The sequence below is a fragment of the Panthera pardus genome, unplaced genomic scaffold (assembly GCF_024362965.1).
Source record: "Panthera pardus isolate Hobbes unplaced genomic scaffold, ASM2436296v1 HiC_scaffold_11, whole genome shotgun sequence".
NCBI lineage: Eukaryota > Metazoa > Chordata > Mammalia > Carnivora > Felidae > Panthera > Panthera pardus.
Window position 1 is genome coordinate 52435481 of NW_026526666.1, and position 23737 is coordinate 52459217.

A 23737-nucleotide genomic window follows, 5' to 3' on the forward strand; every position below is an offset into this window, starting at 1 on the left:
TTTGCTGGACCATCCCATAAATTTATGAGACATTTAAATAACTCTAGGTGAACTATAAACTTATTCTAAAATTTTCTTTTTAAATAAATTGCTTCAGTTCCTTAATTAATTATTTCTAGGCTAAGAAAAGCACTAATACATTAACTTGTTATTGCAACAATATCAAAATAAAATATTCAGCAGACTACTAGCCCCAGGCAATGCCACTGAAAGCTTGCATCAGTATAACCAGGTCATCAAAACTATATGTCATTGTATCAGAATGCATTTGAATATAAAAATAGAACTCCTACCATTAATTTAAGAATTACTCCAAAAAACAGCAAAAAGATTTTTAAATGGTGTTTTAATTTATAGATATTTTCATTGTTATAAAATATGAAATTATCTAATTGTTACATCCTATAACATTTTATTCTTAGATCATAGTCCACGTCACAAAACCTTTTAATTATTACTATATAAATTTGTATTTTCCTTAGCATATAGTTATATATATATGTATATAATTTTCCACCAATTTAAAATTATGTTCCACTGACATTTTTATAAAACAGTATCATTTGAGTCTGATAATGCTACTTATTTTCAAATCCTACCCTTAAGTTGAATTATTTGGAAGACTCTCTAAGATGTTGATTGTTACTGTAAAACAGTTTCTAGGTGCTCAAATATTTTTGATAAGGGGTATTAGAATATTAACCTCATTTTGGAAATGTCTTCTGAGATTTCTGTGTCTGTACAAGCAAAGTAAAGCACAAAACTGACATATTAAATCTTAAAACCTAATCAGTCAGAGTCTACTGTATTATAAAAGTCAAAACCACATACTCTTTAGGCAAAAATATTTGTCTTACTTTCACTAAAGCAGCTAAATATATCCTGTTACAAGAGTATCAGTAAAACAAGAAGCAACTTTCACCTTGAAGATTCTATGATTTGTGGAGAGCTATATAAAAAATAGCCAGCTACCCAGATGCCAATCTGAAGTGGTTTTAAAATACAACTGGAATACATCGGTTAACTCTGATTTCCACATGCAACTTGATATATAACTGGTGAAATATAAATGGCTCTTAGAAAGCACTCTTGGATAGAAATTTTCTTAAATCGCACTAATAGTGGGTTATCTCCATTAAGCATTTCTGAACTTCACAAGCAGTAAGAGGGAATAATCAGTATTTGCTCTCCTCTGAGCTTCTAAACTCAAGAAATGGATAGTATAGACAGAACTTTACCAGGAAAAAATGACTTCTTTTATAATTTCCTAAAGAGTTCTCTGGTTCTTAAAGTCATAAGTGAAACTTTAAATTAAACAAGAAAATCTACAGAAATACCGGAGACATTTTGCTATTTCCACAATACTGACTATGCGTGAAGAGATTAATTGAATTAGCAAGACCATATGATCCCATATGCAGTTTTTGGCCACAGAAAATCAGTTGTCTATTACCAACACTGAATATATGTAGAATAAATTCAAATACTATTAGTTTACAGAAATGCTAAATTACTATCCTGATTATGGTAATCACATATTACATGTTGACCTTTTTTTAGGTAGTTTTTATTCTTAGACACATCAATATTGAACAAATTGTAGGCTAAGTCTAGTGAATATGATCCTTTTTTCTAGACTTATTTTAATACTTCATTAATTGATATGTAAATTGATAAATTAATTCAGTATATAAAGCCTTTTATATGGGCAGCACAATGAAAGATGTTGATTTTCCAAAGACGATACATTTCCTGCTCTCAAATCTTTGCTCTCATATTCAACAGTCTGAGAGAAGATGCCAAGTCTCTAAACCCCCAAATAGCAAAGCAGTGTTTGTATAGGTACAATCTAAATTCCTGAGAACCACCCTCCAGCCTTCTTACTTGAAGCCAATGCTCCGTACTCTAGCTAGTCCTGTTCCCCATCCCATCCTCACCCCATTTGCATTTTTTTTTCTTGCCAGAACACCCAACAGAGTTTACACTCCTCTCCTTCAATAACTGTCCTATGTATTTTGCCCCTTGGAATATCTCAACACCTCCTTCTGCTCAAGCTTGGCTTGGCATTGAAAGCAAGCTGCATTACTGTGCTCCTTAGCCATTTATTTCTGACCCAAAAGCAATCACCGAAGTCCTTTTGGTTGTGTTTTACCACTAGAAAATTAGAAGAAATATGAAAATATGAAATATGGGAAGTTTAGAGAATATACAAAATTATTATTTCATTACTTCTTATGATACTCTGTGTTTCCAATTTCTCGTGTATGGCATCTCTTGGCTAAAACATTTCATCATGTTTCTTTTTAGATGCTCTTTGCCTTTTTCCTCTCAGTGACTGGATTATACTTCACAATTGTGCCTAAAAAATTATTTGTGCAATTGAATCTCTAATATCTGTACTTTTCCCTCCTCTAAAGGAAGTTACATTGGAGAGGCATTACAGTGTGAATGTACTGAACACTACTGAACTGTATACTTAGAAATACTTAACATGGTAAATTTTATGTTATGCGTATCTTACTACAATCAAATGAAAAAAAAAACTGTATCACTACAGAGCAATGAGTGAGATGAAGACAATTCTCTTAGATTTGAAAATCCAAAACCCTGAGCATCATCTTAGGAGGAGCAGGGTCTTCCATATGTGTTATACTTAAACACTAGGACCTACTGGCATTTCTGAATGAAGAGCACCCTCTCCACTGGCTATCATTTGCCTTTGCTTTGACCTATTTCAAGTATTTCATTATTAATTAAACAGTTAGGTAAACAAACATTTATTGACTGTCAACTGTAAGTCAAGCATTGTGCTGGGGAAGTTACAGAGAGTGTGCAATTCAATTTTGGCAAAGTAATAATAGATTTTTGGAAATTGGCAGCTGAACATAACCAATCATAACATAGTTTAGTAGTTGAAGAACATGGACTTGGGCCTGACCACCAAAGTTTCAATTCTGGTTCTGTCACTTGCTAGCTGTGATCCTTTTGCTTTTTTTTTTGCCTCACTTTCCTCATCCTTAAAGTAGGGATACCAACAGTACTTTATTCATAAAGTTGCTTTGAGGATTAATTGATTTAATATTTATGAAGATGTTAGAGCATTACATGGCATATAGTATCGGCTAAACATGTACTGAGCACCTAGCTAAATGGAAAAGACTCTGCTAGAAGTTATGGACATTTGCTTGAATCGTGTCCTAGAACCTACTATTTAACATGGCTTGTTTGGCTATTTCAAGAAAACATTCAAGTCCTTGAAAATATCCCCTCCATCTGTGATGACTGAGAACAGATTGTTTAATGAAGAGGAAATATGATGACTGAGAAGTTTCCTTGTACCGGACTCACAGTGTGGTAACTTCTCCTACCCTAGCAGCTTCAAACTGTGCAGAAGGAAGTGAGGAGCACGCTTGTTGTCATGGTACACACACTACAATTGTTTCCAGAGAGAAATGCACCATTAAAATCAAGTGTTATTCTTAGGTTTTAAAAAAGGAAAAAAAAGCTCAAAAAAAAATCCAAAGTTAAAAAAGTATCTGATCTATCAAACTGGAGTCATGGATAGAATTATAATGATGCTCTCTGAGCAGGAACCTGAGCTGCATTACAAATGTGAAATCTTTTATGAGGACCAGATGGAAACATTAAATGTCTAAAGAATTTGAGAACATGTTAAAAATGAAAATCCCAATCCAAACACAATAACTATGTCTGCTGTGTGCTACTGCAAAACCAGAAAATATTTAGGACATAAACTCCTTAAAAGATTGTCTTTCATTGAAAGCTAAACAACACTTAAGAGATCCCAAATGATGAAAACTGTGATAAAAAATCTTGCATGGAAGTTCAAAACACAGGACTTGGACCAGAGCAAACAGTGATGATAGAACCGCTGATATTTGTCATTATTACAATATGAAAAAGAAAACAATTATAAATTCTAGATCTCAATCAACAATGAGTTCCTTAACTGAGTCCCTAGAAGGAAGAGGTTGTAATTATTATAACCTAGAAAACTATATATAAATTCTGTGTTTATATAAAAAACCAAGAGTTGGGTTGTCTTTCACTAATTTCTGTTGTATATCTTTTCACATTTTAGAAATATCCTAATTGTTTGACAAATGGTATGTGTGCAGATTTCCTCATACACTGTAATTTCAGATGCAGTATTATTATATCACCTCCTGACTGTATATATCACAATGGTAAACAGGGACACAAATAAGTTTGTCTCATGTGCAATAAAAATACAGATGCCTTAGAGAAAAAAATTAAGAAATTCAGTTCAATAGCCACTTATCAGTTACCATGCAATGTGAGTAAAATTAAACTTACTGTGGTGATTATTTCACAGTATATACACATATAAAATCATTATGTTGTACACCTTAAACTTATACAATGTTACGTGTCAATTACATAACAATAAAACTGGAAATAAAATCATTTCCCAAAAAAATAAAAGAAATAGCACTTGGCTTCAAAGAGATTAGTCTAATATACTGACTCCAAATATTGTTCCTTCCACATAATGCCCTATCAGTAACATTAATAATTGCGATACTCCCTCCTGAAAATACTCATGTTGCTGTTGCTAATTGCCTGGTTATAGCAAAGGGGGAAATATAGTCATGGTTTATACTCTTGTAAAATTCCCACTGCACTTACTCTATGAACATCATTCCCACTCCCATTCATGATATATTTGTGACATAGTAAGAACCACTGTTGTAGTGTGAGTCAAATAAACTTACTTCCAATTAAAAAATAAATTTTCAGTTATTACTATCCTATAATGATGAAGATTGATCCAGCTTTCTGCTCTTAGAAATATAGCTAAAGCACTCACCAGTTTATACATATAATTTTATATATGTATATGCATATAATCTTTCATGGAATGGTGAGGCTGATTATAGCATTACATGATGTCAAAGTCTTGGAGGAAGAAAACAGAAGAAAGTCAGAGGTGGAAATTTAGGAAGTCATTGAGATATGATGGAGGGTTAAGGTACATTATAGAGGGTTAACATGAAGATGTAAAATGAAATATTAAATGTGAAAGGAAAGAAAAATAATATCTACTTAATGCCTATTATGTATATTATCTGACAACCTTCAGAAAAATAAAATAAAATTGATGGCATAGTGGGTATAATGGGAAGAACAGACTTGATTTAGTTCTTTCCCTAAGATCACACAACTAGTTAACAATGCAATCAGATTTTATATTAATCTATTGTTAAATTTTAAAAATATTTGGGGGGATTTTGTTATGTTTATGTTTTTATTTGAGACAGAGAGAGAGAGAGAGAGAGAGAGAAAGAGTGGAAGAGGGGGCAGAGGGAGAAAGAGACAGAATCCCAAGCAGGGTCCATGTTCTCAGCGCGGAGCCTGACATAGGACTCGAACCCACAACCCCAGGATGATGACCTGAGCCGAAATCAAGAGTCCAACACTCAACTGACTGAGCTACTAGGGGCTCCAAATTTTAATAGTATTTTTACAATTTACTTTTGCAGATAAAATTGCTTCTTTGGTGGGAGATACTGACTTTTACTATTTTATCTATCACCTCATATTTTAAATTATCTGTCCACATTTCTCACATTCAACTTGGAGGCTCAATGCTTAAAACTGAAATACTCAGAGTCTGCTCCATTCGTTCATTCATTCATTCATTTATTCATTCAACAAATACATATTAATTGTTTATCATGTGCTCATTTGGTTTATAGGTTTAGGAGATTTAGCAAGATAGATGGATAGATAGATAGATAGATAGATAGATACGACATGGGCATGAACATAGATATGGATGTGTACATCAGGTGTGGATAAGAACCACACAGATATCAAAGCAGAAGAAAGCCAAAATATGGAGTGTTATTTTATATAAATGGTCAGTGAAGTCCTCTCCAATTAGATGAATTTAAGCAATGACCTGAAAGAAGGAAGAAAGTGGGCCATACAGATCTCTTGGGGGAAATTCTTTTTTGATAATATAAAAAGGCACAGACCTTGATGGGGATATTGCTTATATTTTTGTTTGAGGCCCAGAAAATAGACAAGTGTGGCTGGAATGGTGTGAGGGGAAGGAACAGAGTTTGAGAAGCAATAGTTTGAAAACAATAGGGCCTTACAGATACGGTACAAACAAGTCAACCCATACTCTGGAGGACTCTGAATAGATACATGGCACAAACGATCACTTGTTATAAAGAATCACAATGGCAACTGTGTGGGGAACACACTGCAAAGATGGAAGGGTGAAAATCAGGTAAGAGGTTAATTTAACAACCCAATGAGATCATCAGAACAGTGGCAGTGGTGGTAAAGAGAAGGGGTCAGATTCTGGATACATTGCGAAAGCAGAGCTGATATAATTTGCTGAAGCAGTGGAATATGAAATGACCAAGAAAAGCAGCAGTCATGGAAGACTTCAAGGTTTCTGACCTGAGCAATTAGACTAATGGAATTGAATTTTACCAAGATAGAGAATAAATTACAACAAAGTGAGAAGGGGGTGATGAAAATCATGTCAGTTTTAGATGTGCCAAGATATAGCAGTCAAGATGGCTGTTGGATAGGTATATAGATCTGGACTTCAGAGAAGTCTGGCTAGAGATATAAATTTGGGAATCATCAGAATAGAGATATTATGAATAGAGCTATGGCATGTTCATAGACAGGTAGATATAATCTAATAGGATGGAAAATTGGTGACAGAGCAGGGGCAGGTGCAAGAACAAAGCCATTGATGGTAAGGGAGATACAGTGCACAGTGGAGGGGTTGGCTTCAACCAAGTACACAGAGAATGGATCCATAGAAACAGGAAGAAGGCAGGAAACATGGGCACATAACAGATGGGAGCTAAATGTGGTGAATAAACGAAAGGTTTGCAAATACAACTACATGCCTGGGACATTCAGCTCATCATCTATGTCTCATGACTTGTGGGGGGGATTAGAAATGCCCTTTCGTCCCCCAAAATACTTCCCTTTACTTCTGCTCTCTAATGTGTAAAATTCTCCAAGCAGAAATTAATTCTTCTGGTTTAATGTTTATTTCCATAACATGAAATAACACAAAAACCCCGTGAGTCAATCATGCTTAAATGAGAATGGATGTGTCAAGTCCCCACTGTAAGAAAGCTTTTAATGAGGAGACATGAGGGTATGAGAACTCTGAGTGTTTTCCCATAGGTGTTTGCAGTTGGAAGTTGAGAAGGAGGTGGAATGGAGGAATGCCACTGAATCTATGGAACTTGTCCATATAAACACTGTGTAACTCCAAATCAGAACAAAAGGGGTACTTGGCTCACTCCTTTATAGCCAGGTTACCTAGCAGTGGTCAGTTGATCTCTGAGTCTGTTTTCTCATTGGTAAATGGAGATAAGGATTAGATGATATAATATGTATGTTGTATAATTTTTTATGTAAAAATTTTTTTTTAAATCCTGCTACCTTATTTCCTTCTCTCTTGGAGCATATTTCCTGCTTGTTCACACTAGCAGACTACTTGCTGGTATACCACTTCCCAAGTATAGCTCACTACTGATTAATGGCTGAAAAAAAAATAAGTCATCATAACAGGGGAAAATTCAAGGCTCACAGACATTTGGAAAGAAGACAGCACCATTGCTCTGTCAACCTTTAGTTTCAAAATCAGATTGGTAACACTTGGTAGCAGTGAGAGAGCATTATATTTTATTCTTATATCCTTTCAACATTTATATCCATCAAATAAAGTTATTGTACATGCCAATTGATTATGTACTCTCCTTGGTTAGATTAAAGCTCCTTAATGGTAAAGTGTTATGTTTACTTTATCCAACAATAAACATTTGTTGATAAGAATGGATACAAAAATGAAATGCAAGGCACACATCAGAATTAATTCAGTAAGTGATGTCTATTTGGTTTTTAGCCATTGAAAAAGCACTGACCTATATAAATACAACAATGCTTTAAGAAACCCTAAATACAAACATCTAAATTATCAGAGTACCAAGTACTTGGCAAAAACATTTTTAGGGTTCACCTAAAATACACAATTCATTAATGCATCTTAAAGCTGAGTCACATTTTAAAAAAATCTTTTATGCATAGAACTTCTTAGAAGCTTTTTTTTTTTTTTCTTCTGGGTGTCTCTGCCAAGTTACTTTGCAGAAAACCAAAGCACTCTATAGCCACTTGTATTCAATATTGATACTGGAATGCATAAGGTAACGATGGTAAAGCAGGTAATTATTAATTCCATTTGACAAAAAAGCTACCAGCAGCAAATATACAGTGTATGTGCTCATAGGTCATCTGGAATACAGCTGGCATTAAAACTCAAATCTTCTGAATCCCAAGCAAGTACTGTGTTGATAAAGATAGCTCTTTCATAATATTAGGCTCTGCAAACCCTTATTCAGATGAAGCAGTTGCTTAATTTAGTCTACAATTGCCAGATAGGGTCCTAAAAATCTTATTTTATCAATTTAGACACAACCAGAACCTTGGCATGATTCTTGTGAAGCCCCAAATTATTTTACTTTATTTTGCATTATCACAAAGCTTTGAGTTTATTTGGATAGCTGATTTTTCAACTACATACGAATTCACTTGAATAGAAACACGTGTCTTAAAGATATAACCTTTTACTGCCTTTCAATTGCTAGGAGACAGAACCAACCCGATCAATGATCATGTGAGAAGGAAGTCTGTGTCAAAGGGAAAACAGTAACCTTTATTTCTGTTTTCAGCCCTAAATATTCTTAGAAATGACCAAGATATAATGAGCAATTTGATTTAAATGCTGCATAGTCATCTGGATAAAGACTAAATACAACTTTCACTGAATATTGGTTATAAGAGCTTTCTACTATCTTTCTGCAGGAAGCATGAAGGTGATGTAACGACCCATGGGGGCAGATAAGATCCAAAGTTACCATTTAGTCCGGCCCCTGTCTCCATTACAGTCTTTCACATAAGTGGTCCCACTGAGCAGAAACTCCTCTCCTTTTCATGAAATAAAATGTCTGTGGAACAATGTTTGTGGTATTTAATAATGTTTACTAACAGTATGCTCTTTACATACAACCCAAATGCAACTGCAGCATGTGAGCCACTCACTTTATTTTGTACTCCTTAGAAATAGTTTATCATTACTTTCTGTCCTATAATCTTATCTTTGATCTTCTTCCAGCAAATAGGTTCCAGTTTGTTGCATTTTTCAACAATTCTAGTTAATTTTATAAATATCATACATGAATAGGGAAAGAATTGTTTTATTTCTACTTTACTGATGAGGAATTTGAGGTTCCAAAGGTTAAATGGCTACCTCTGCCCCACTCACAAAACAAAACAAAACAAAAAAAACAGTTTGTAAGTGGTGGCGCCAGGATGCATGTCTAGATTCTTTGACTCTAGATCCTAAACTCTTTTCCCAATGCTTCTCATGAATAAACTTTCTTATATAAACAAATAACTAGGAGGTTAGATTCTACTGACTGGGGAAAACAACTTCACTGACATTCTGGTCCTTTGAAAAGAACATGTTTTCTATTTAGTAGAAATATATTTAAATTAACTTAGAGAAATAGTATTTCACTGGCAGCCAGTTTCACTAATGGAGACAAGCATGGAATTCAAGAAGGTAACTGAAATCTTAAAGAATACAGATCATTTTATGGACAAAACCCTTTGCAGTTGTCTTTGTGAAGAATGAAAGCAATTAGACCCCATAACACATGGTGATTTCTTTTTCATTTTAAATTTTACCTTACTATGGAAGGAATAGTTAATATGAGCTTTCAGATAAGGAACAATCCTAGGAAATGAAGTATCCCATGAAACTAAATGGTGTGAAAAGAATGAATATGCACAGCAGTTGCTTAATAAAAACTTGTTTAATTAAACCATGTCATATAAAATATGTAAGTAATTTACATTATTATCTATAGGGTATAAGTTTTTATATGGAATCTTAAGCTATGGATGCATTAGTGAATTGATGTCTGCTGATTACCTGTCATTGGCTAGGGATTGTGCTAAGCACTGTGCACACATTAATTTAATCTTCATAGGGGCCTCATGAGATGCAAGCAGCATTTTTCTAATTTTGCAGATGCAGAAAGAGGAACCAAGCTAAGTTCAATGGTTTGTCCAAAACCTAGCGTCTGGTAGAAGTTGGGAGTTGGGATTCAAATGCTGTGCTCTGCACCAGACCACCCAGCTTCCTATAGTCCCTGTGTTGTTTTGGTAAACATTAGCATGTTAGAGACACAACTCTAACTCCTGAGCGAGTGCAGATCTGGCAGAGCAAGCTGATAGGTGAAAAGAAAGGCCATAGTTATCCCCATGAAATTAAAATTTGCATCTGGATTTCAAGGGTAAAATCTCCGGAGGAAGTCATGAGCAGCTGAGATACCAACAAGAGAGATTGGATCCCTCATCTTTTTTTTTGTTTGTTTGTTTGTTTTTTTGTCAACCTCTCATTGGGAAACAAATAGTCCTGATGGTGAGAGAGAGGTTTCCTGTATAAACTGCAGAGGTAATTGCGGCCCAAATAAGCCACAGAAGCACTCTCAGGCCTTCCGTACTGTAAGAAACAGACTGAGCTTATTAATTTGTACAGGAATAGAAAGGGTAGCAGGGAGACATTTTGAGATAAGTGAGTTTTTGATGACACTGGAATTTTTCCAAGACATTTGTTCACTGAATCCTATATTGGCTTTTTATATGTGGGATCTTGAAATAAACAAAGCATCTTCTTATGCTTGTTTTTTGTTTTGTTTTGTTTTGCCTTTGCTTTTGAGCTAATTGGTGCAAGTAGATGGCATTACTTCAATATGGTTCTCTTCCTCTCTCCTTCACACAGTGGACGGTAACAAATAGCTTTTCAAAATATACTGGTGATAGCAGCCAAACAAGGCCATAAAGTTTCTTAGAGGGTGTAAGCTGTTCACACTGGGTCTTCTGATATGCATATCGGTATAATTACGCACGGTTCACTAGAATGTGATTATCACATGATAATAAATAAATGATATTTTGTTTCTTCAGTATATGGAATGGTCACACTGTGGATATTGTAAAATTATTTCTTTATAAATTCACATTCATTTTGATTCTCAAATTGGCACAGTCCATACCCAGTGATGCTTTTCAAATAATGAAAAATAATTTCTGCCTTACCAACCAAGGCTGACAATAATGTGAATGTTTGTGTATGCTTAGAGATTTAAAAAGATATTTAATTAAACAGTAGTATCTATTATGTCATTTATAATGCATGAAATACTGTGTTAAGTATTTTAATACATTATCTTAGAAGATAAATAGCTAGTGGACCAGATAGATATGTTTTGTTTTTGTTTTGAGAGAGAGACAGAGACAGAGACAGAGAGACACAGAGAGAGCTTAAGCAGGAAAGGGGCAGAGAGAGAGGGGGAGAGAGAGACAGAGAGAGAGAGACAGAGAGAGAGAGACAGAGAGAGACAGAGAGAGAGAGAATCCCAAGCAGGCTCCTCACTGTCAGCACAGAGCCCAACACGGGGCTGAATCCCATGAAACGTGAGATCATTACCTAAGCCAAGATCAAGAGTTGGATGCTTAACCAACTGAGCCACCCAGGCACTCCCAGATAGATATCTTTTTAAATTAAATTAACATTCGAAAATATTTAAACATAAGGCTATTTTCTCCATTTTGCAAATGAAGGAACTGGTGTCCAAGACAATTAATGATCTAAAATTTCAATAGCCAGTCAAGAAAAAATACTGAAACCAAATGGCTTTCTCAACTCCAGACAATGTAATATAAAGTGAAGATTATTAGTAAAAAATAAAATTCAAGATAACATCAAGACTATACAATGACAGAACCTCTGGTGTAGTATATAATGACATTATATACCATTCTAATATTATAAGTTTTATAGTTTTAGAAAAAGAAATAACATCTTTTCTTAGGGAAAGAAGATTTAAATGTTATAGACATCCATTCTCTTAGAAACTGTTTTAAGCACCTACAACCAACAATTTATCATTAGGAAAAGTCATAACTATTACAGATGCCTCTAACCCTCCACCATAACTGTTTCAATAGTTTAGTTTTAAAAATGCGGACACAAATTTACTTACAACTTGTCAATATGCTAGTACACTATTAAGAATTAAACTCAGGGGCACCTGGGTGGCTCAGGTGGTTGAGCGTCTGACTTTGGCTCACGTTATGATCTCAACAGTTTGTGAGTTCAAGCCCCATGTCTGGCTCTGTGCTGACAGCTCAGGGCCTGGAGCCTGCTTTGGATTCTGTGTCTCCCTCTCTTCTCTGTTCCTCCCCTGCTCACACTCTGTCTCTCTCCCAAAAATAAATAAAGATTAAAAAAACTAAAAAGAATTAAACTCAAATTGTGATATGGGAACATGCTCATGGAATAGAAGTATAATCCCAAACTTTAAAAATAAATATGAGTCTCTTTTTGATCCCCAAACTACTGTTCTCCATGTAAATGTGCTCTCTTCAAACTAAAGGAAACACACACATTGTGTTAGATATGAAGAAAGAAACAGAGACAGAGTAAATGTAGACAAACATTACTAGTTAGTAAGTCCAGGTAAAGGATGTTCATTGTGCTACTTTTTCAACTTTTTGAAATTTTAAATCTTCACTCTAACTGAACTCTCCTTGTCCCAAATACTTCCAACCTCTTCATTTGTCCTGCTGCCATTCCTGCACATTTTAGATGAATATAATTTTAATGTTATAAATTGTCTGCAGAGGGGCGACTGAATGGCTCAGTCAGCTGAGCATCCAACTTTGGCTCAGGTCATGATCTCGTGATTTGTGAGTTCAAGCCCCACATCAGGCTTTGTGCTGACAGCTCAGAACCTAGAGCCTGTGTCTCCCTCTCTCTCTCTGTCCCTCCCCCGTTTGCACTCTGTCTGTCTGTCTCTCCCTCAAAAATAAACATTAAAAAAATTTAGGGGTTCCTGGGTGTCTCAGTTGGTTGAGCATCTGACTCTTGATTTCAGCTCAGGTCATGAACTCGTGATTCATAAGTTCAAGCCTCACATTGGGCTCTGCACTGACAATGCAGAGCCTGCTTGGGATTCTCTTCTCCCCTCTCTCTCTGCCTCTCTATCTCCCTCTCAAAAGTAAGTAAATAAACATTAAAATTTTTTTTAATAAATAAATAATAAATTGCAGAATTCTACAACTTTATCAAGCACAGATACATAGAAACTTTTTCTCTCTCCACTCGTTTATCTCTTAAACTGGGGGTTTTCAAGTACTTGGATATTATGGAATCTATGCGAGACTCCTCCAAAGTTCTCTAAGCTTACAGTCATCCATATTGTTTTGTTCACCCAGGACTAAGAAAAAGATCATCAGTGCCCTATTTTTCAAGGAATACCCAAAATGGTGCCTAGAACACTGATGTTCCAGAATGTGCAGTTTGAAAACAGTTTTCTTGAAGCCATACTACCCCTCACCCTTTATTTCTAATTTGTGTAACTCCCAGTAAGCTTGAGCTGTGCAGGGTAAAGGTAAGGAAGAGGAGGACAAGTGGGTCTGTCAGGGGTGCACACCATGTTACAGATGTTCTGTTCCATGAAAGGTCTAGAGCCGCAGTCATTTTAATTTTTTTAATGTTTATTTATTTTTGAGAGAGAGAGAGATACAGAGCATGAGCGGGGGACAGGCAGAGAGAGAGGGAGACACAGAATCCAAAACAGGCTCCAGGCTCTGAGCTATCAGCACAAAGCCTGACATGGGGCTCGAACTCACAAGCCATGAGATCATGACCTGAGCTGAAGTCAGAAGCTCAACTAAGCCACCCAGGCACCAAGGCAGTCATTCTTCTCCCTCACAGAAAAAATGCGTAAGTTCTAGCAAGAAGCAATCTGAGATGGTCAACAAATTACTTTCTTTTTTTAAGCTTAAAGTACACAATGAGATTGAAACATATCTGTGTCAGACAAATTACTAGGAGAGACAGAGGTCTCAACCTCGAAGCACAGAAACATTGAGACAGCACCAAGTGAAAATTTTCACTCCTGCTGATGTCTTTTCTAAAGTACAAGGGTTGTTAATTCACAATTTCCTCACTCTGCAAGTCATGGACTCTTACTTCCAAATTCCCTGTAGGGAAATCCTATAAAGAACTCAAATTGCCGTAGCTCTCGCTAGTGTCAATATTTTAAATGTTGCATCAGTGGAAAGACATAGATAATTAAACATTCTAAGATATAACATGCAAACATTTTAAAGACCAAATAACAAGTAGATTCCTCTGTGTGACACTTCTACCCAGTTAACAAGAGATATGTAGAGCTTTCCTGAGCTGGAGCACCAACTGTGCTAGTTGATGCATGAAGAATAACCAAATAAATAATTGTACAGTGCTGCGGACAAATATTGACTTTACAGTACTACAGGCTAGGTGGTATGATTTGTACAAAGTGGTTTAATTAAATAGGTTACCATGTAAAACACTTAGCCTCTAGTGAGATGTTGTAATTAAACCAGTATCTGCAATATCATAGAGGAAAGAAAGAAAGAAAGAAAGAAAGAAAGAAAGAAAGAAAAGGAAAGGAAAGGAAAGAAAAGAAAAGAAAAGAAAAGAAAAGAAAAGAAAAGAAAAGAAAAGAAAAAAGAAAAGAGCCAGTTAAAGTAGCTGTACTGGCAGAAAAGAAACACAACTATTTAGAGATGGATGGAGTAGGAATAAGGGTGCTTGTAGAATAAGTATGAACTAAGCTTCCTTTTCTCTTCCCTCATAGCAGGCCGGAAGGAAAGATCCTCTAAGAATAAAGAGCAAGAAACAGGAACCATAGTCATTCTTTCTTTTATTTTTCCAACAAATATTAAGTGCCGGCCTTTCTTGTAGGTGCCTGGGTTGTAGTAAACAAGACAAAATCCCTGCCCTCGTGTAATTTAGAAAGTTTGGCAGATAACAGAAGAAAAAAAAAAACCAATATAACAAACAAGCATGTCTTTTCAGTTGAGTATTTTCAGGTAATGATAACTACCAAGAAGAAAAATAAAGCAGAGTAAGGGACTAGAACGTAAAGGGTGCTGTTTTTTAGATAGAGGGGTCAGAGAAGCCTTCTTTAGCAAGTGATAAGAAGCCTGCATGGAAGTAAGAGAGTGGCTCAAGTCAACATCTAAGGTACTAGTCTTGCAGGCAGAAAGAACCTCAAGTGCAAAGGCCCAGGAGTGCAAACATGCGAGGTTTGTTGAAGAACAAACAGGAGACTAGCATGGTGGGAGAAAATAGGAGATGAGGTCACAGGTAGCCTGGAGCCAGATAAGGCAGGGCCTTGTAAACTATGGTAAGCATGTTGGATTCTTTCCTGAGAATCATTTAAATGCCTCAATCATAATGTTACTGGTGTCTTCACAGTGATGTTAGAGAAGAAAGCATCTATAAACAACAGCCAAGGAGAAAAACTGGGAGACCACAAAGAGGGAAGAACGGGAAAAGAAAGTAAATGGGATTTCACAAAGGGGGATAAACTTTGGCAGTTGGGCAGCAGACATGCTTGCCAAACCACCTTCCAGCATGTGTCTTAGGGGCCATCATCATTACTTTACAAAGCCTGTTTACAGGAAGTATTTTAAAAATCCAATATATTGAAGACTGGCGGACACTAAAAGGCCAGGAAAACACCATTTATAGACTTGCATTACCGAGAAAATGCTTGCTCTGATTAAAGCAATAGACTCAGGCTATGAGGCATAGATTTCCACTGGCGTTCAGTTCAGTCTGTAAACTAAGATAATTTCTGTCAAAAAAAAATCCTCCAGGACTATACACAAAATACAACACAAAGCACCTCTAGCAAATGAGGAATGAGCACTAGGGTTTTCCCCAGAGGCACCCCAAGCACGTTTGCGGTGATTGTTTGATGCATTTGGGGACAGTGCACATCAGCTAATACTATGCATAGCATCATGGTATAGGTGATAAATGTAAGGGGAGACCAAATTTACATATGTTAACCCCATGTTCCATAAACAGTAATTTGTTAAGCCATAAAGAATGTCATTAGCACAGTTTTCAATGTTATGGGATATATACAATAATTAGAAGTCATTAGTCTCAAATGTACATTCTCCTTTTTCCGTTTGCTTCTAATCTCCTCATCTGCCAAGCCATTCTCCACAATGCCTGCCAATCTTTTACCAAAGTAAAAAGCTATTTATGGCAATACCCTCCTCACCACCTTGCAGTGGCTCCCCACTGATGCTGCAATAAAGCCCCAAGTCTTGTTCATGATACTGGAATCTCTAAAGTATGCCTCCAATCTACAGGCACAGTCTTACTTCTGATCTTTGCCATCTTGCATCTTATGCTTTGACTTCAGTGAACTTTGCTCACTTTCCCCCAGGCTCTGCGTCAAATCCCAGCTCAGCTCCTTATTTGCTGTGTAACCCTTGGAAAATTGCTTATCCTGTGCATCACTTCTTTTCCTATAAAATGGAAACAATAATACTGTATAATTCATAACTAATGGGCTCTTCATGGGACTAAATAAATAAATAAATATATAGAATAATGTCAGATACAGTGCAGGTGCTTAATAAATGTGAGCTTTTATTACTGTTAAGGGTTAATGGAATTTCCTTATTATTACTATTTCTCTGACCAACAGAATGGCCTTCCTGGCCACTCTTCTGCTGGAAAACCGCTACTCACTTTTCAAGACCCCATACAAATGTCATCTCTTCTCTAAACCTTTCCTAACACACTGATTCACTTTCTAGAGGTCTTTATTTCTTCTGTGCTCTCATGACAAATTGGGGCATTGTTGTTCAATAGCATTATTTACACACCACTGATTAATTAATAATGCGTAAGTTTGTTTTCCAGACAGTATACGAGTTCTTTGAAGGCAAGGGCTTTCTCATTTTGTATCTCCTAAACCCAGAGTAGAGCCTGGAGCACAGTAGTCTCTCAACAAATGTTTTGTTCAATCAGTAAATATATAAAGACATAGATATTTCTCAAAATTTATCCAATATAGCTAGCAAATAGTTCAAGTAAATTGAAGAATAATATAAGACAAAGATATAGTAAGTTTAGCTAAGAAACTAGGCCTAAATTGCATAAATTGTGTCTACAATTTAGAGGAAGGTCAACCATATACTATACTCATTGTTCTATTTTTACTCTTCCCCAGTCATTTCAGCTTTGTCTTATCAGGTATAAGCTCCTTTAGACCATGAGCTATGTTTTTTAGTACATTTGCACAACTATTAGGCACAAAAGTATACATTTCATGAACCTTTGTTAAAATGAGGAAAGATTTCCCAGTTATAGGTGGAACTAAATGGGGGAAAGGGAGAAAAACACAAGTCTTTTTTTCTGATACTAACTCTAATGGAAAGAATATTGCTCCCTGGGCAGGCACATTCCACAGGCAAGCAAGGATAGATGGACAGAATGCAGTGCTCACCAATACACTTGTTCTTCAAGAAGAGAGTGTAGGGATAGGTGTGTGGTGAGCACAGGGTGTAGTGAAGGCCATCACCAGTAACCTTATTTAGAGGATCACTCTGCTGATGATGATGGAGGAGAACCAGTGACTGAGGTTAGAACATCAGCAAAGGAATGAAGGTTGAAGAAGCGGGATACTATGGCAAGTGCCAGTCAGGAAAAAGCACTGCAGGAGCCAAATAGAATAAGATTATGCCTCAGAAGCTGTCACTCTTTGTGGTTAGGGATAAATAATACACTTACCGGGGCGCCCGGGTGGCTCAGTCACTTAAGCGTCTGACTTTGGCTCAGCTCAGGTCATGATCTCACAGCTTGTGACTTCCAGCCTCACATTGGGCTCTGTGCTGACAGCTCGGAGCCTGGAGCCTGCTTTGGATTCTGTCTCTCTCTCTCTCTCTCTCTCTCTCTGCCCCTCCCCCCCCCCCCGTCTCTCTCTCAAAAAATAAATCAACATTTTAAAAAATTAAAAAAAAAATAATATGCTGACCTAAGGACTCTGGCATTAATTTTCCAACTCCATACACATTTTGTTGACACTCTGCAATGTAAGATAGGTTTTTTATCCATATTTTCTCATATCATCTAACAGTGAGTATAGTATCTATTACTGGGTTTCAAAATTCTAAGGAGAATTTGGAAATTTGGGATGGTGATTCAGAGTTAAATTAATGGCTGATGGAGTAAAAATACATGGAATAAGCTAAAGCAATTCAGAACATTTTAAAAAAAATTTGCAACATGTAATCTTGAAAAGAACATGAATTTAGAGTATTCTTATACTCCAAATGAAACTTAAGTGAGATACTATATATGAACATTCTAGTAAAGAATTTAAAATATAGCAGGTGTTGGAATCCACATAGACTGAACCAAAAGTTTTTCTCACTCACAGCAGTACTCAATTCTATATGTTGAGAGTATAAAAAAAAAAAAAAGAAAAACTTGGGATTTTTGGATTCATGTGGTTCTTATAAGCCTTTTCTTAGTATTCACTGAGGACCAAAAACCAGATTACAAATATTATATGTTATATACAGATTGATCATCCAGAAGAATTTTCTAGTACCTGGACTATGAAACAGTGAGATTGTGTACTAAATGAGATTATAGAACTATCTCTCCAAAGTCATAAAAAATAGGCAGATTTCCAAATGTCAAAGATGGAGTAATTGTGGTCTGCCCAAGGGTAAAAGGAAGCAATGAGATAATCACTCAAATTCCTTTCAGATTTAGGATTGTTTAAATATTCTGATTAGTGACAACACACTGAATATCTACTTTTGTCTTCAGATATTTTAAAAATAATCCCAGAGTCAGTATTTCACAAGTGCTTCTTAAATCTTCTGCCATTAGCCCACACTTCAGAATTTGGGTTTTCAAAACCAGAACTACATGTTCATCTGAGTGAAATATGAAATCTACAAATAACTAAAGATAAAAAAAATTGTTTAGTGAGTTTAGACATAAACTGTATCTTCTGCATTGTTTAGCTTCATCATGAAAATTACTTTAATTTCAATGCTGGAATCAAAACAATCCAGTCTTCTTAAAAGAAGCCTACTGTCTACTGTAAAGTAATAACATGTTTTTAGAGACTTCTAAGTGCATATCTTGGAATTTCTAACTTAAATGCATGGCTTGGAAAATACCAATTGTTGATCGTGAAAGGATAGTTACATTTCATCATGACAAAGGGGCAAAAATAAAGTACTTGTGCTCTAATTTACTCATGTTCCTATTATATATGATGCTAGAAAAACACATAATTTTTAATGAGTGAAAAAGTCATTCAAATACATAAGATATGTGTATATTTTATAAAAAGACATTTTCATGGAATGTTTCATGCAAATAAATTTGAAAAATATTAAACATACACTCAAATAAAGCAATAGAAATAAATGCATTTATGGACTTAATCAGGACCTGAAAACAAACTGATATAACTTTACTAAGAATGGTAAGAAGGGGAGTATGTGAGTTGAGGGAGAAAAAGGGTGAAAATGAATCACGGTCATAACTCAAGTCATTTTATAAGTTTGGTGACTAATGGATTCTTTAAACCTGTATTATGGTACATTATAACCAATTCATGTGTTTTGTGGGGGTTTTCTTTTTTACAATCTGTAGAAATTTTTGCTTTACCTCAGCTAGAAGAAGATCACTCTAATAGCATAAGTTACCTCAGATATCATTGAATTATTCTTTTTGTAGCTCATTGCAAGAAAATTTGTATAATGCATGAGTGAAACTGGCTTTTTAATCACTTTAAAATTTGGATTCTTTTGAAAAGAAAAAAATCCAATATTTATAGCTCATGTTCCTAGCACATCAAAAATCTATTCTAAGTAAAAAGAAAGGTCACATTATTATATTCAGAAACTCTACAGTAAGGAAAATATTACCAAAGTCTTATGAAGATTTACCATTATCTGAAAATTAGCTTACTAAAATTAAATGTCCTTCTTCTCAAAATACTGGTTTAATATTAACACAAGTAGTAAAACATATAAGCCTATTGGTTAATTGTACATTTTCCATCTCTGTTCTTTTTATGAGAACTAATTATACCCACATCCCTTCTCCTATCCAGTTATACTACTTAGCAAACTATATGAAAATACATACACATTAGGAGTGGAGTAAACCACGAGAGAAAGGCGCTCTTCAGTATACACTTATATATAAATCTTCTCTTTATACAAATGCTACCATTGGTAGGTTTTTAAAAACTAATCATGTGCATTCTACGTATGAGACTATAATTAAGATTTAATTCATCAAAAAGATGACCAGGAAAATTCTTCAATAGAGCAATTATATGAACAACAGTCCATTCTCAGAAAACAAAAACAACCATACCATTTTAACTAGGTAAAGTATCTTTTGGCTAACCATGTGGTACCTATCAAAGGCAAGCTACATATTTCTAGGGGTAAGTTGAATTTGCCAATGCACTGTGCAGTAGATGAGACAAACATTTCAGATGAGTGGAAACCAGAATTTAAGTAAATATTAATGTGCAAACCCAGATATCCAGATATCCTCAGTTTATAATGTTGGTTGGCAACCTAATATGCAGTCACACAATCACGGTGTTAGAATTGCCTTTAAGAAGTACTAGCTCCCTTTATTGCTATGGTCCCTATTAAATAAAAACCATCCAGATACCCAATTTTGAAGGGTCTCTCAATCTGAAAGAAAATACGTCCTCCAGAGAAATCAGAAATGCCCCAGTTTTGGTGCTTAAAGTTTATTTAATTTTTATTGTGCTTTTTTAACATTTCATTATCATACTGGTTTAAGGAAGCTACCCCATTGTATGTAACACATACATTAAAGGTGGCAGACTCAGTGCAATTTTTACAGAAAGTTCTTGAATGTACTTACTTGGCATTCCTAAGTAAACTGGGGATTTATTTATTATTGCCTATAATTCTGAAGTTACTACTTTTTTTACAAGAGGCTCTTCAAGATAATAGCAATTTGAATCTAAATAAGACTAATTAACCATGTCATTTCAGAAGTGGGAATTTAGTTCTCCTTTTCTTTAAGCCAATAAATCAAAATCGCACTAGTTTCTACACAACATACATGGCAATGCAATAATTAAGTTTGACTTTATATTACACATTGCCATAAGAAATAAATCAGAACTAAAATTCAACCATTTGTCTCGTACCAAAAATACGCAATTAAAACATATCAACAACAGCCACCAAACGCACCGAAAGAAGTCAGCTATCACCTCAACAGAGATTAAACAAAACACTGAATGTTAAAAACTCCTTCAGTATTTAATTTACCTAGAATCAGCTAGGTATACTTTGGTGAGCAGTAACTTTAAAGACTCCCTACAGTTAAAGGCTTATTTTATCTGGAAACAGCTTGGCAGCACAATGATAATTTAATATACAGTGCACTATGTATTCTTCAGCAGACCCGCTCTCCATTCGTTTCACACTTGTGGTATGCATTATGAACAAAATTCAAATGTTCGTTTTCTACATTTCTGAATCACTGCCGCTACTGAAAAGCACCACAGACACCTCCAAGTCCCGTCTTACCATGTATGAGCCACAGTAAAACGCCGACGTTGCCGGATGCTTTTATTCACCAGCAACTTTCTGAAAAAGCATGGTGAGTTCCTTGGTGAACTGCGTGGAGAAATTTTAGGAGATGTAGGTCTGTTTCCCGGTAATCTTGGAAGCTCCAGTTCTAAGTGCATTTGCTCCTTGAAAGTCTTTATGCAAACCTCAGATTCGGAAGCAGTAAGTTCTTTTGAAGACTCTCTTGCTGTCATGTCTTATATGGAGTGCTGGCTTTCACCACCCAAAACAAAAACCTCAAACATAGCAGAGACACAGCTGCAGGTTAGGAGGCTGATGAGTCTGCAAACTGTTTTCCAGTTTAATTTCGGAAGCTGCGGCTCCAGTGTTTGAGCTGCTTAGAGCAAGAGCAGCATACTCGAAGAATGGTAACTCAGGCTGTCACAAGGAGCTTTATCAGCCTGGCTTCGCCTCTGAAAATGCGCCAAAGTGCTTCCTATGTCAGTAGCCTCCTTGTGGATGAGGCTTGTCTGCCAGCGACACACTGACACTCACTGAATTCATTCAGCTGAATATATCAACTCATGAAATATTCATAAGGGCTTCTGATAAATCCTTTACATGTATTTTTTAATCTTATCAAAGGAGCTGCACTCACTAATGGATAGTCGGCAAAACCTTGTCACTTGTTTTGTTTGCACAAAAAGCAGAACTAGAGCCTGTCCAGCACATGTGATGTTTCAAGTCTTCATTCAGAATTATCTTGCCCTATAATGCACACAACACTAACTCCACCTACCAGATGCTTATTGGCCTAGGATTATTTAAATAATCGCACTCTGTTTCCCCCTCAACAACACCCTCCATCGCTCAGATTTTCATCAGATTTGTACAGCTACTGTTCTCATCACAGTGAAAACATTAAATCAGGGACTGTCAAAAGCCTTGCTAAAACAGCCCCCCAAATTCCATTTCTGAATGAAAAAGCTGATTTGCTGAAGTTTTTTTTTCCCCTTCCCTTCTCCAGAAGATCCAAAACAGCATCTATATAAAAAATGTCAGCTCACAGGAAAACATTGGATTTGGTTCATTCCCCTGAGGAATTTAAAGGCTAATCTTTATTCCAATAAACATTACCCTCATTCTTCTGTTTAAGCTCTTTGTTCAAGGGCTAGCCACAGCAGCCACTCTGTTAGTTAGATGCAAAGTCACTTCTGAAAGCCAAAACTTCACAGAACAGAAAGGGAGGTAACAACGGGGAAGAATGAAAGCTGCTGGGAAAAGTGCAGAGTCCAAAGTCAAGCACTGCATGTGTGTGTGTGTGTGTGTGTGTGTGTGTGTGCTTTGTTCACAAGGGCATACAAATGAGATATATGGACAGGGGAATCCAAACAAGTGTCTCAAGTACCAAAGCAGATCATTGTAACCTGAAATTTCATTTAGAAATACACTGGAAAGCAGGTTTGATACTTTAAAAGGCACATGGAAGGGAAAAGAATATGGTGGTGCTTGAAGTGTACAGATGTTATGAAAAGTCTGTACCAGCCATGACTGCCACCAGGGCCAGCCTGAGCTCATAAAAATTTGACAAAGCAAAACTAAGGCTAGTCAGTGAGAGTGACAGTTAAGGAATGATTCACAGGAAGACTTCAGTGAATAAAGGAGAATAGTTTTCCTCTAAGGTGTGAGGACTTCCACCTTTAAAAAATCATTCACATACGTCATATACTCTGACTGAATACCTAAAGGACTGAAAAAGAGCAGATGATGACCTAGGGAAAAATAAACCCCATGCCAGCCTTTGGGGGAAGTGGGTCAAACCTAATAGAAAGGATTTAAACTCCTAGTTTACAGGTACTATCTTGGAAAGATATTGATATTGCAGTAACACCTTAAAAATATATCATGAACAAAAGCAAAGTTAGGGAATTTCAGAGTTGGAAAAAACCTCAGTGATCACCTTATTCAGCTTCTCATTTCAAAGACAGAGAAACAGTCCCAGAAAACTTCAGTAACTTGTCCCAAGTCACATTGATAGTTGACATTAGAGCTAAAAATAAAACCCAAGCTTTCTGATTCCCAGTTGACACTCTTTAACTGTATGAAACTAAGAAGTCAAAAGAGTCATTTTGTCCAGCCAGGTCCTCATACATCTTCTTTATATATTTGAGTATGTCTTAATATC

General features: G+C 35.9%; 1 protein-coding gene across 3 annotated transcripts in view; it reads right to left on the reverse strand.

Moving 5' to 3' along the window:
• PDE4B (phosphodiesterase 4B) overlaps positions 1-23737 on the reverse strand; it is a 525517-nt gene that overhangs the window by 338736 nt on the left and 163044 nt on the right. The window contains exon 1 of one of the 3 annotated variants that reach the window (XM_019448988.2): positions 21571-22029. The exons of the other annotated variants lie outside the window; for them this stretch is intronic. Coding sequence (XP_019304533.1) covers positions 21571-21806 — 236 coding nt within the window. The 5' untranslated portion in view covers positions 21807-22029. Of the gene's footprint in view, positions 1-21570; positions 22030-23737 lie in introns of those variants that run through there. 3 annotated transcript variants of the gene reach the window in all.